The 14,880-nt window shown below is 29.0% G+C and overlaps 1 protein-coding gene and 1 long non-coding RNA gene across 2 annotated transcripts; both read left to right on the top strand.

Annotated features, from left to right (window-relative positions):
* Window positions 1–6,219: 6,219 nt before the first annotated feature.
* Window positions 6,220–8,751, top strand: LOC107906980 (uncharacterized). The gene is made up of 4 exons (XR_001686825.2): window positions 6,220–6,463; window positions 6,586–6,669; window positions 7,995–8,176; window positions 8,290–8,751. It is a non-coding gene; the product is annotated as an uncharacterized lncRNA (long non-coding RNA).
* Window positions 8,752–10,250: 1,499 nt separating this feature from the next.
* LOC107906979 (serine/threonine-protein kinase Aurora-1) lies at window positions 10,251–12,783 on the top strand. Its single transcript, XM_016834147.2, has 9 exons — window positions 10,251–10,550; window positions 10,909–11,025; window positions 11,174–11,320; window positions 11,408–11,503; window positions 11,636–11,731; window positions 11,826–11,922; window positions 12,117–12,234; window positions 12,328–12,400; window positions 12,479–12,783. Exons 1-9 carry the CDS (start codon window positions 10,512–10,514, stop codon window positions 12,578–12,580), a joined length of 885 nt encoding a protein of 294 aa, XP_016689636.1. The 5' UTR covers window positions 10,251–10,511; the 3' UTR covers window positions 12,581–12,783.
* Window positions 12,784–14,880: the final 2,097 nt, after the last annotated feature.

Here is a 14,880-nt window from a genome sequence, read left to right on the forward strand (position 1 = left end):
ACTTCTAATAATTTTTGCATCAATTCTTCCCTTCATATCATCCAACGAGACATTTCTATTAAATCTCATTGCTATTTGTTGCCGACATTCAAATATATATCCAACAGTTGTTGTCAAGATGATTCCATCGAAATAAACACATACAAAAAATAATTTCAAACAGTAAATAAATTACTTAAATAAAAAAAATTAATGTTTCAATATATAATTTTTTCATTCATAAGCTCATACTATTTTAGTTATCATTTTGTACATGAACAACATTTAACCACTAATCCTAATAACTAACACAATAATAATAGTTTTTTTTACTAAAAATAATACTAACTAACAATAATAATTAGGGTTTTACTAAAAATAATAACTAACAATAATATAATGTAAAAACTAACAATCATACTAACTAAAATAATAATTAGGGTTTTTACTAATCTTAATAACTAACCATAATAATATTAGTTTTTACTAGCAATAATACTAAGTAACAATAATTATTAATAACTAAACCCTAAAAACTAACTGTAATGACCCATTTTCAGTAAATCGGAATAGTGGTTTCATAACCACAAATCCAAACTAGAAAGAAAATTTATTTTAATATTGTGGTATGGTCTATATTATGATAGGAAGGTTGCATGGAAATTTTGATAATAAAATTTTATTGATTATATGGTAAATTTTATTTAAATGGATTAAATAAAAAATACATTTTCGGGACTCCGTTCTGGTAAATCGGATTCGTAAATATTTATTATAAATATTTACGAAGTTAGTTGTGTGCCTAATTATGTTTTGACTAGGTGAATTTGATTTAATTAGAAGTAATTAGGAAAAAGGGATTAGATTGAAATAAGTGTGAAAGTTTAATTATAAATTAAAGAAAGTACAAAGGACTAAATAGGTAAATATACTATTGTTATAAATTTAGGCGGCTTAAATATTTTTTAATTTAAAATATATATTATATTATATTTACTTAATTAATAAGTATGTTATTATATAATATAATATAATGTAATATAATATAATATTATTATATATTATTATATATATAAAACAAAAGAAAGAATAGAAAGAATAAAGAAACAGAGGAGAAACAGGGGAGAAATAAAGAAAGAAAAAAGGAAAGAAGAAATTTAGGGTTTTTAAGGTTCAATTTTAAATTGATAAGTCAAATTAAGTCCTTTTCTTGAAATTTTTAAGTTTTTATGATTCTAGAACAAAATACTATTAGGTATATGTTGAAAATTTGAAAGTTAGTTGAATTTTTTATGTAGTTTATATTAAATTAGTGGATAAATTAGAGATTGAATTGATGGAAGTTCAAACTAGGATTGGGAAAAGGATTAAATTGTGAAATAAGTTATAAGTTTAATGTAATGAGGACTAAATTGTAAGAAATTCGAAATTAGGGTTTATTAGTGAAAATTTGAGAGTTAAGTTAAGTTATAAGTAGAATTTAAGTAAAAATAAGGTATAGATTGTGATAGAAATAGAAATAATTTTAGTTATGAATTAAATTGAAATATGAGCTAAGGTAAGAAATTATGAAATGTATGTTTATTTTTATTGAATAATATAGGAAAGTCATTTGATTGTTTTTTTTTTCTAATATATAAATGTTATATGTTTTATATGAAATTGAAGAGAAAGAAAAGAAAGGAGAGGACCTAATTGAAGAAAAAGGAAAAGAGAAGACTAAGGAGTGAAGGAAGACATCATCTCAACCTTTTTGTTGTAAGTTCTACAAGATTATTTTTTAAAATTATTTTATTTAAATGTCTATATTATAGTATAGAATTATTTAGAAATAAAATAAAATAAAGTAAAATAAAAGATTATGGAACTATGAAATGTGTAAAGAAAATTATAGATGGAAAATATAAGATGGTATATTGTTTAAACATTAAGTAAATATTGTGACAAAAGTATATATATGTGAAAATGGTGTGATAATTGTGAATTGTGAAATGTGTACTAAATTGTAATGATGGAGAAATGAGAAATCTTTTTCGAAATAGTTCTATAAAGTATTTAAATGAATGAGATTCAGTTTTAATGCCCAAGTAGGTGGAATTTAGAACTATAAGGATATTAGTGGCATGCCATTAAGGAACTTTAGCGCGCTCTCTGATTATTAGCACGTTGGTGCTCTCTGATATTTAGCACGTCAGTGCTCTCTGTTTAGCACATCTGTGCTCTCTGTATAGCACTTTAGTGCTCTCTGTTCATTAGTGCATAATAATGCACCTCTGTATTTGTTCCTTATATCCGGTGTGTTCTATAAAATCTACTTTGGGCTAAGATTATGATTTGTGGACAACAACGAATCATTAATGTGTTAAGTTAAGTTTTATGAAGTTTATATGTATGTAAATATGTAATAACAGAATGAGTTTGAAATATTTTATTTAGATTTATTTATCTGTTTGTTCTTGTAGTGCTTACTAAGCTTTCACCGGCTTAACACGTTTAATTTTAACGTGTAGGTACAGTTTGACTCGAAGAGGTAAAGTCAGATTAGAAGATCTCTCATCTCATCACATCCTCAAGAGCTTCAAAAGTAGGTACCATATTTTGAATTAAAATGGCATGTACATAGACAGTCAGTTATGTTCCCATGTATTAGGAACTAAAATGTAAACTCTTGAACTTCTATCTATTTTGAGGTACTTGAAATATTTTGGTATATATATGAAATGACTTAATGAAACTATATGTATGTTTGCAAATATGGTCGGTAAGTTAAAATACTATGTATAAATGTTTTAATTAAACAATATCTAGCTATAACCGTTTTGACACCAAATATAATAGTCTTATACCGGGTCTATATGATTAGACCAGGTATAGGGTTGTTACACTAACAATGATAATACTAACTAAAATAATAATTAGGGTTTTTATTAATCTTAATAACTAACAATAATAACTAAACTAACAACAAAAAAACAATAAAAAATATACAAAAAAAACATAATAACAAGATAATCCATTATTTTTTTTAAATACCTTATTTTTTCTATTTTTTTCTTCTCTTTCTTTCTCCTTTCTCTATTCTCTTTCTCTCTTTTTCTTTTCTTTTTTCGGCACCGCCCTTTTCTTCTTCTTTCTTCTTCTTCTTCTTTTTTTTCTTCTCTTTCAGCTGAAGTGAATTGGGGACTATTATAATGGTAAAGTTGGTGCCGCCTCTGCCACAGGCACCTTTGGTGCCGCCTGTGGCAGACCCTCCACCAGGGTCCTGTCACTTCGTCCTTTTTTTTTTTAACTGTTGTGTTTTTTTTAATTTTTGTACCATTTTGGTAAATAAAAAAAGATACTATTTTGATATTTTTTTAATTTTTTGTATTATTTTTGTAAAAAACCCTAAATAGTGGATTCTAAAACTTAAATTTTATTTTTTCACCATTTAGTAAATTTATCATTCTTTCTTTGGGGTTGAATTTAATTTTTTTTTCAAAGTTAGTACTTTAATTTTGGTAATCATATATTAGTGCATGAGTTATTTTTTACTTTAAATTAATCTTTGACTTTAACAATTATTCCCATATTGAGGTTTAAATTATTTTTTCAAGAAAATATCAAAGACTAATTTAGATAATAAAAAAGATCAAACCCTAATACAAGAATAATTACTTAACTTAGGTCTCGATGTGAAAACAATTGTCAAATTAAAAAATTAACTTCAACAAAAAAAACTTGTGAGTTTTATCGAGTTGACATCCAAAAAATAAATTAACCCTTCCTTAAAAAAACTTAAATCTTTTTTAGGGCCAAAAACCTTTTTATGGCAAAAATCTTTATTATTTTTTTCTGAAATACTATTAAAAAAAAGTCATTATTTACTTAAACAATACGGTTCTTTTTTTACGAAAATAACATAAGAGATGAAAATTGAACCTTAAATCAATATGGCGATTGTCGATTTGGGGTTGAATCCAATACAATTAGTAGTTTTAGATTTAAAGAGATCTCAAATCATTAAATCAATAATCATCATGTCGATTTAGGAAAATTAGAGCTCATGTATTCTCTAAATCAACATGACAACCACTGATTTGGTGAATTGAGATCCATTAAATCTAAAACTCCCAACCGTCCTATAAATGCCAACTATCCCTAACCTCTATAAATACATCTCAACTCCACACCAAATCATTTTCTAAACCCACACTCTCACCCTTAAAAATATCCAAAAATAACAAAACCCTTATAAATCACCTTTAAAACCCTAAAACCATCTCAAAATTACATAATTTTTTACAAGCCAAAAAAAGTTAGATTTTATTAAAAAAATTTAGTTGTAATTTATTTTAAATGTAATTATTTTATTTTTAATTATGTTCTAAATTTTTATTTCTAAGTTTGGAATGTTAAAGTGATAAGGTAAGTGCCTATTCAATTGATCTCGATTTAATTTAAATTAAAAATTATTTTTACTGAATGATATGTTAATTTTTATTTAAAAATGTAAATAAATCATATGTTATTTATAATGTGATTATTACATCTGTACAATAAGTAGGGAATAATGTAAGAATTATGCTATTATGTGTTTAAATGATATAAATATTGTTATATATTCATATTTAGTAAATATTGAAATAAATTTATTGGAATATAAATTTTCATATTTAATTTTAAAGTTATATAAATTTTGATTCAAGGTTTAAGGTTATTATGTTAAAGAATAATTGTTTTATAGAAAATGTGTATTTTTAAGTAATTATTGATTTGTAAATATATGTTTAGAGTTTAGGCGAGAAAAATGTATTTCTAAAATGTTGGGTTTGTGCAAAATAGGGTCAAATTTTTCGTTCTAAAATAATACATATCAAACATTAACCCTAATTTCCTAGACCCAAATTACATAAACCTCCCACTGTATGAACCTCCATCGATCTTTGATTTAATCTAGTTACAAAGTTCAGGAATGTAGTTGATAAAATCATCTAGGAAGCTACCAATATCTAAATTGCTCATCCATAGAAAATAAAGAGGATTTGAATTTCTCTTACGGATATAGTTACCAATAATCAAGTGGAAAGTCCTCTTTGTACCATCTTTGGCGATGACCTTTACAAATTATTTGATTAAGATCTCATATAATTTTGTTCAAATTCTCTTGTTGGAATATATCATCAACCACAAACTATTCAATCAAACTTTATGTTCGACATTTATAAATGTTTCTATTAGGAAACAATATTTTTGAACTTCCCACCTAAGACCATTATTATATGGGCAACAACACAGTTGTTAATTGGGTTCATCCTAAATATTTTTAATTTTTTTTTACCGATTTGTCAAGAATCTCTCATTGTTGTTTAGTTCTTATCTTTTTCACAGTTCAAATAATCGTAACCATTTTCTCTACACGAAAAAAATTATAAAGCATTGTATTTATTAAGATATAGATCTTAATCCTATAACATTTAACCACTTCAAACTAATCATATTTAATAAATTTTGAACCCTACCATATCATGTCATAAATAATTCATCATAATATAATTATATTCTATTTGTAAATCGTAAAATCATAATATAATTACCTTAAAAAGTTTTCTTACCTTTTTATTTTGGAACTTTTCCCTTCTAAACTTCGACCGCAAGAAAATAAATATTACTTCCAATTCATACAATGAGAACCAACTAATTGTCTATAACATTTTAATTTCCTCATATTATCTAGCTATATTAATTTTTATATTATTTGGAAAAAAAACTTAAATAACATTTATAATTTTTCATTTTTTACTTTAATAATTCGATTATTGATGAAAAAAAATAAAACATTTAAAATCTATATATTACTGTAACATTTACAAATTCATATGTTTTCTACTTAAACTATTTTCTTTTTACTTAAAAAAAGTTTAAAAATATTAAAAAAAGTTTAAAAACATTTATAATTTAAATCTATGTATAATAATAATTTTTTTAATAAAAAAAAACTAGTAGCTAGTTTTAACCTCGAAATATTAACCCTCATTCTCCAAGGAAAACTATCTCCTAACAAATTTAGAAACTTTATTAACTCTCTGCTTTATTTTTTTTCCCTTCAATCACTTCATTTTTATTTTCATAAACGACTCTTACACCATGTTTAGTTGGGTATAATGGATTAGCCATTACACCTTTAATCCCTTGTTTGGTTGAATGTATTGCCCTAATACGGGCCTATTACATTACGGAGGTATTCCTTATTAGCTAATCAGAGTCTGTTTTACCCTCCCCAGCCGTCTTCTCATTTCTTTCTCATTTCTCATTTCTTTCTCACGTCTGAAGCATCTTCTTCTTTTTTTCATTTTTCTTTCCATTTCCTTCCAACCTTCTCCCTCCTTTTCATGCTTCTATCCTCACCAACCCTTTAACAAACCCTAACAACCCTCAACAAGGCCTTCAATTACGAATCGTATGAGGTAACAGAGTAACAGAGAGTAGCAGCAATGGTTCCCAAGTACGCTTCTCCCTTCTTCTATTCCTTTGATTTCAATTAAATTTCTTTATATATACCATGAATTTAATGATCTGTTCTTGAAATATTGTTTCTTTATTTTTTTTTATTTTCATCAAATGCAGTGAGTAGAGAAGTCTCTTGACATTGTCTGCCAATTATCTCCAAATGCAGTGACTTCAAATGCAGTGAATCCCAATTCAATCAAGGTAAACATTGTCTGCCCTAACATTCTTTCAACATGTTTTCCCTTTTATGTTTTTTTATGACGAAAGATTCAACATTTGTAGAAATTGAATCTCTTCTCCCTAACCTTGTCTGCCCTAACCTTCGAATCTGTAGTTGCTGATATGAGGTTTAATATTTGTATTTGTAAATCTCTTCTCCCTTCTAATTACATTTTCTTATGAAAAAAAACCACCTTTAAAAAGGAGTAGAATAAAGGGATAAAAGAAGAGAGAACATCTTCTGACTAAATGCTGGGCAACGAGTGCGGTAGAGGTCTACACAGTTCCACCTAAAATGGGAGTGGTTTATTAAGAGCTAATGCTATGCTATATTTCAATCTATGCGCTTACACAACACACATGCATACATACAGCTGCTGTATTGTATTCAAATGAAAAACTAGACTACTTGGATCATCAATTTATATAATGAATGCCTCAACTTGTATGTATTTAGCAAAGAAAGATGAGAACCAGGAACTGAGGGTATCCCTTTATAAATTCGTCAAATTACATCCACCTTGGGGGAATTTATCAATTATTTTCTGCAAGTCCAAGGATAATCCAAAAATATGCTAATGCCAATCTGTAGGTTTCAAATTGATGATATGAGGTTTAATATTTGTATTTGTAAATCTCTTCTCCCTTCTAATTACATTTTCTTATGAAAAAAAGCCACCTTGATGCTCATTCGTTGATGTTACTTAAAAAAAAGAGTTGTTGCAGGGGAGACCAAAGTCCATTTTCTTATTACATTTGTACATATGCTAATGCTCATTTTCTACATCCTTGTCTCGTTGAAGCAGTCCCCTAATACTGGGGTTTGATTGAAAATTAGCATATGTGGAAATCAAGTATCAAGTATCAAGTATCAAGTTTCGAATTTCAAGTCGAATTTAAACTCAAACTTATCAATATTGGAGCTCGGGTCAACTCAATTACACCCCTAATTTCTACTGCAGTAGTTAGTCCACTATAGATATGATATTTTAATCTAAATTATCTTTTTTATATTAGTCCACAAGCAAGTCCTGTCCCTCTCTTGAGCATTGTTTCTTGAATTTATCATTCATTTTGAATTTCCTATATAAATATCCACTACAAGGTAACTTTTAGAATGCCATATTTGTCTACCTCTTGTACTCTCTTGCACTTGAGTGTGGTTAGATACATATATACCCTAAACCCAATTAAACTAGCTTTCCTTTATAAGCTAATTTTTTATGAAATGATCTTTTTCAAAGTTCAACTTCGCTGAGCAAGCTAAGATGGCAAATAATTGGATTTATCCAACCTTTTTTATGCAGGTGAATGTAAGAGAATGCCATTACGAGCAATGTTAGTAGGGGAAACAGTGGGTGAAATGCTTCAAGCAAATCAATTTGCAAGACAGATCCTAGCTGTTGTTGATAACAAAACCAAGAATACTTCCGCGGATCCTAAAACTCCATTGACTGAACACAGGAAACAAAGATGTCAATTTTTAAAGGTAATTGCATGAACCAATTGAGTTAAAACTCAAATTTTTCCGTTGTTTTTTTTCTGGTGTTGCCATGATATGTTCCCTGTTCTGCTAAAATATACTTTTCCTGGTGCTTCTAGTCTCTGATGGAAAAGGATGATTCGAAATGCGGGCAGAATGCGGTGGTGGAGAGGAAAACCGTATTAGTCCCGAAAAGTGAGACCATAGTTCATGCAATTGTTAGGAATGTTAAAACATTTGACTACCAATTAAGCAATGGTGATATGAAGCCAATAAAAAAAGGTTTGAATGGTTTGAAAACAACTCGGAAGCAGCGATCCAAAAGAAGCAAGTGAAAAACGAGACTGTAGAGACTTGAGAGACAAAAGTGTTTGTATATGAGGTAAAATTGGATTAGATGGAGTGTGTTATATATATATGTATATGGGACTGAGTGAATTTTGATAGGTATTAGCACTCGGGTCTCTAAAAGCCAGCATGGTTAGTGTAACATCATCACCCAGTTTTATAGGGACAAGATTTTGGATATTATCTCAAACGTTTTAAGGCCTATTAACATATGGCGTAAATTTTAAGCACAATCCCTATATTATTGTATAACCATAGATACAGCCCTTAATCTTTACCATTTTGGTTAATTTAGTCTGTAACATTTCCCTTTTATTTCTTCTTCAATTCTATTTAGATTCTACCAGAAAGCAATTTCACATTTTTTCTTTTTTTAATCTTACTAGGTTAATATTTTACTATACCTCCATAGAACACTTGTCAATCTTTTGACTCTATTTGTGGAGTCTAAAAGTGTATCATTTAATTGTTTAAAGCACCATTTTCCAAATCTAATAAAATTCATCAAATTTATTTATTAAAATTTCTTCATAATAAAATTGAAAAAAAAATGTGAGATTCCTCCTCAGAATTGAAGAGAAAAAGGACGAAAATTAAACCTATAATTTGCCCCAAATGAAACAAAAGTGGTGAAATCAGGTTTAGTAAGAGGGAATGGTTTAAATGCCAAAAAAAATTGATTATATTTAATAATAATTATGTTATATTATATTTTATATTATTATATATTATAATTTTAGTAAATTCATATAAGAATATTTAATATTAAGAATTTTATTAAATCATATATTTTAATTAAAATATATTTAATAATAATTATGTTAAATTATATTTTATAGTATCATATATTATGATTTGAGTAAATTCATATAAGAATATTGATTATTAAGAATTTTATTAAATTATATATTTTAATTAAAATATATTTAATAATAATTATGTTTAAATATGATTAAATTATTTATTATTGATAATAATAATCTTATTAAAATTTAAATAACAATAACAATAATCATTTACCAAAACAAATTTATGCTAAGGGTATTCTAGTCATTTTAGTTTTTTCCATTATGCTATTACACCTCTATTCCATTCAACCAAACACAAGATTACTATTACGCCTCTATTCCATTACATTCAACCAAACAGTTGATTTGCTATTACACCTCTATTCCATTACACCTTTAATCTAATACAGCGAACCAAACGTGCCCTAAGATTTTTTTTCAAACTGATACAAATGGTCCAAAAAAGTAAGGGGTTTTTAAGGATCCATGTGTCTGATAGGTTTATGAATCTTGGACCTTTAGCTCCCTAGCCAATAAGGAGACTATTGATTTGGTCTCTCTAGACAATAAAAAAATCTTTGGTTAATCCACATGATAAGCCATAGGAAACACAAAATTAGTATGACGATTGTCGATTTGGGATCCCAATAAATTAGGTGCATCAAATTTAACCCAAAATCAACAACCGCCATTCAAATTTCAGGTTCAATTTTCATCTCTCATGTTATTTTGGTAAAGAAAATCTTATATTATTTAAGTAAATAATTTTTTTGGTATTATTCCGGAAAAAAACCCAAATCTTTGCCATCTAGTTTAATACTTTAATAGACAATGATCCATAGGCCCAAGCATCACCTGACTTATTTAGGGCCTTACTTAGCCCATATCCATAGGGGACATGACAGCCTCGTGTGACTCTGTAGCCTCTTTTTTCTAACTAGGAGACGCTCCTCCGATCCTCGGATCGGAAAATTTTGAAAAAGCATTCCATGTGCACAATTAAGTAATTTGACCGTTGGGAATGGGGCCCTCCTCCGATCCCACCCCAAATCCACATTCCATAACAACTCTTTTATTTTTGTCTTTTTCTTCTTTTACCATCTCCATCAAATAATCATATAGGTCTTTTTCTAACTCGGCCTTTCCCTCTTTCCCATCAACAACAACAACAAAATCTTTGCCCTTTTTTTTTTCTTTCTAAAACAATGGCGATCGCTCAGACCAACTCTCAACAACAAGAGAAGGTTAAGATTTTTTCCCCTCATTTTATCCCATTGTTTTTCTTGGGGAAATAGTTTCATTTTTCTTTTTCTGTTATTCATTCTTCAAGAACCAAACAAAGCTCAATTTTCAGTCTATTTTTCTTTTATAGAAGATATAAAGTTTTGAGAACGGTTTTCTCTTTATAAGAAGGGTTCAATTCCCAACAGGGTTGAGTGCTAGGGTTCTAATGGTAGATTTTGGAATTTTTTAAATCTTATGTCTGCTGCTATCTAGGATTAGCGGATTTTGAAAAAATTGGGAACGGAACGTTGTTGATTTAGTTATCTTGTTTTGAACCAATGCTGGGATTTTAATTTATTCATATTAAAATTTTGACAGGTTTCTTCAGAGGCTTCAGCAGGCGAAAAGAAAAGATGGACGCTTAGCGATTTTGACATTGGAAAGCCGCTTGGACGAGGCAAGTTTGGTCACGTTTATCTAGCTAGAGAGAAGAGGGTTTGTTTCTTTTACCTTTTCTTTTTATGGATCCTTTTTTATTTGCGTTAAGAAATACGAGGAAAATTTAAGATTGCAATTTTGAAGTTCCTCCAACGTTGGCATATATTCCTATGACGAGGATGATCCAATGTTACTTGTGGAACAGAGCAATCATATTGTAGCACTCAAGGTGCTTTTTAAAAGCCAACTCCAACAATCTCAAGTTGAACATCAGCTACGTCGTGAAGTGGAAATACAAAGTCACCTGCGCCATCCCAATATATTGAGGCTTTACGGTTATTTCTATGATCAGGTATAATGGCCTATATCAATGCTTCCATGTGTATAACTTAATTGAAATGAATTAACATTTGTTTTTCCTGAACACCAACTTTTACAGAAACGTGTTTACCTGATACTGGAGTATGCAGCCAAATGTGAACTTTACAAGGAACTACAGAAATGTAAATACTTCAGTGAAAGACGCGCGGCTACGGTTTGTAGTTTTGGTTTTTGGCAAATTGGTTCTTGTGATAGATTGCAATGATTGACTATTTAACCACCCCCCCCAAAAAAAAAAAGAAAAAGAAAAGAGAGGCTAATTTGATGCTTATGTTGTTTGACCTAGTATGTTGCATCTTTAGCTCGGGCACTGATTTTTTGCCATGGAAAGCATGTAATACACCGAGACATCAAACCTGAGAACTTGTTAATTGGGGCACAGGTGATTCCTACTCCATTGGCTGTACTCATTATTTGGTTTTTTCAGCTAATGTTTTATAGTGCTAATCTTGTATCAACTGGGGATCCCTTTTCAGGGTGAACTTAAGATTGCTGATTTTGGATGGTCAGTACACACATTTAACCGTAGGCGGACTATGTGCGGCACGCTTGATTATCTTCCTCCTGAAATGGGTATGTGGCTAACCATTGAAACTAAGTGATTAGCTGTAATGCCCCATCAGTTGTCCTTTTACGATCAAGCAGTTTTAGGTTCAGACTATACCCATTTTGTGTCAAAAAATGTTAAACTTTTATAGGCGCTGGAAACAATTAGAGTAAGGAAGAAAACTAAATTTCACTTTCCTTATTTTTTATGTTCTCCACAGTTGAAAGTGTAGAGCACGATGCTAGTGTAGACATTTGGAGCCTTGGTGTGTTGTGCTATGAGTTCCTATACGGAGTCCCTCCTTTTGAAGCCAAGGAACATTCAGACACTTACCGAAGGTAAGTTTTAGCTCTAAAACAAAGACAAAAATGATGACATCTTTCGGTTAGATGCATATATAAATGATGTGCCATACTTTACCTTGTCCACAGGATTGTGCAAGTGGATCTCAAGTTCCCTACAAAGCCAATAGTTTCATCTGCAGCTAAGGACCTCATTAGTCAGGTATCTTTTGTTGCCTTTTTTAACTTGCAATTAACAACGTTTAATACATATTCTAAGCCTATTTAACCTTGCGTACAGATGCTTGTCAAGGATTCTTCACAACGGCTGCCATTGCATAAGCTTCTTGAGCACCCATGGATTGTTCAGAATGCTGACCCATCTGGCATCTATAAAGCTTAAAATACATACATTTTTTCCTCTAAATTCTTTTTTGCGAGGATAATTGTGCAAGATGGTTCAAATTAAATGTTCTGGTTCTTGACTCCACGAATCCTGACTTTGCATGCATGTGTATCCAAGCTTTGTACCAATAACAATATCTGTTTGTTAACTCTATTGTAATTCATTTGTATGTTAAATTACTATGATTTGTTCAGTGATTATTCTTCTTGATTCGTAGTTTGTTCCTCATTGATGTGAAGAGAAAGGATTGTATGGAAATCACTTCCAATCAAATCATGCCACCGTTCCTCCCACATTTGGTCTACAAATTTTTCATACATAATTTTGCACTTGCAATAATAATAGCATAAAATAACTCAAAAACAATCTAATCTAAGCTTTCCAAATTTTTCATACATAATCATGCATATTCAACTATGACCATGACAATAAACAGTAGCTTTCAAAATGGAAACCTTGTTGTAACTATACAAGGCTAAAATCGCTACCCTATCTCAAAAGTATATGCTTGCATTAACGTTAACCATTATTGGCAATTTGGCAGGCTATAAAAGATGATGTGATGGATATGACACTATCTGATGCAACTTCCATGACATACAGGGCTTGTCTTCAGGTATTGACTATTCTGTCTTTACAGTTTTCTCCATCCAACTTGCAGGTTGTTCCTTTTTCTTGGCTGGTTAGTAAAGTTATAAGGAAAATCATGAGAAAGAACATATTTTGTTGAAACAAAAATCAGTAAAGACAGCCGATGCAACTATTAAAAGCATAGTTGCATGGTGATCATTGGTTTGCAAGTAAAACCATATTTAAACCTATGGATATGCTACTTCAATGCAAAACTACCAAGATTCTTCTGTTTCTTTTCCTTGGTTTCCGTCTCGAATAATTTGGAGTGATACCAAGGCACCATGTTGAAACTTTTACGTATTCTATAAATTTTAAAATTAACTTAATTAATATGAGTCCAAACTCATCCAAAATTCAAAATAATGAAAACAATCCTATATAAGAAATAACACAAACAGGAAATATTAGTGAAATCAATCCATTTGCCACTTTTGTCCACGATCAAAGTTGCTGTATGAATCGGGTCATAGACTCGTACACCCATGTACATGACACGTTGTAAAAGAATATGGTGTGGCAGCTCCTTATTGGACTCATCCGTTGTCACCTTGAATTATCGGTATACGCCACATCAATCAATCCATTAAGATGCCGCCACCGAATATTTTCCTCCAAGCAATACCCAAAATCGGGGTTTTTTACACAAATGCTATAGAAAAAAAAATACTATTTGTCAGAAAAAAAAAATTTACTAAAATAAGTTACTTTTTTCATTGGAGCCTATTAGATAGGCGCCAATGAATAAAAAAATAATAATTTTTTTTTGAATAAAATATTTTTTTTATATTTTTTTTAAAAAATTCGGGTCAAAATACGGTCAACGGGTCGGGTCGGGTGGCGCCTATCAGGTAGGCGCCTATCAGGTAGGCGCCAATGAAGGTGCCTTATAGAGAGGCGCCAATGAAATTTATGTTATAAATTTTTGTGTTTGTAATTATTTAACATTTAATTTATTAGTAATAAATTAAAAAATTGCTAATAAGTTACTAATAAATTTATAACATAATCCTAAATTACTAACAAATTAATTATAAAATAATTAAAATATTCATACAAAAAATTACAATATTACAATATATCCCGACATTACAATATTTATACAAAATTATAATATTACAATATTACAATATTCATACAAAAAATTTACAATATTCATACAAAATTATAATATTACAATATTCATACAAAAAAATTACAATATTCATATTAAATATAGATAATCTATAATTAATAATTAATAACAAAAAAATATTGCAATTTTATATGAATATTGTAATATTATAATTTTGTGTGAATATTGTAATGTCGGGATATATTGTAATATTGTAATTTTTTGTATGAATATTGAAATTATTTTATAATTAATTTTTTAGTAATCTAAATTTTAAATGATTTGTATGAATATTGTAATATTGTAATTTTGTATGAATATTGTAATGTCGGGATATATTGTAATATTGTAATTTTTTGTATGAATATTGTAATTATTTTATAATTAATTTGTTAGTAATTTAGGATTATGTTATAAATTTATTAGTAACTTATTAGTAATTTTTTAATTTATTACTAATAAATTGAATTTTAAATAATTACAAACACAAAAATTTATAACATAATCCTAAATTTATAACATAACCCTAAATCCGAAAAAACCAGAACATTGG

The sequence above is a fragment of the Gossypium hirsutum genome, chromosome D05 (assembly GCF_007990345.1).
Source record: "Gossypium hirsutum isolate 1008001.06 chromosome D05, Gossypium_hirsutum_v2.1, whole genome shotgun sequence".
Lineage (NCBI taxonomy): Eukaryota > Viridiplantae > Streptophyta > Magnoliopsida > Malvales > Malvaceae > Gossypium > Gossypium hirsutum.

Coding starts and splice junctions, on each gene's coding strand:
- LOC107906979 (XM_016834147.2), top strand. CDS start 10,512: ATGGCGATCGCTCAGACCAACTCTCAACAACAAGAGAAG. Junction 11,321..11,407: donor ACGGTTATTTCTATGATCAG/GTATAATGGCCT, acceptor CAACTTTTACAG/AAACGTGTTTACCTGATACT. Junction 12,235..12,327: donor CATTCAGACACTTACCGAAG/GTAAGTTTTAGC, acceptor CCTTGTCCACAG/GATTGTGCAAGTGGATCTCA.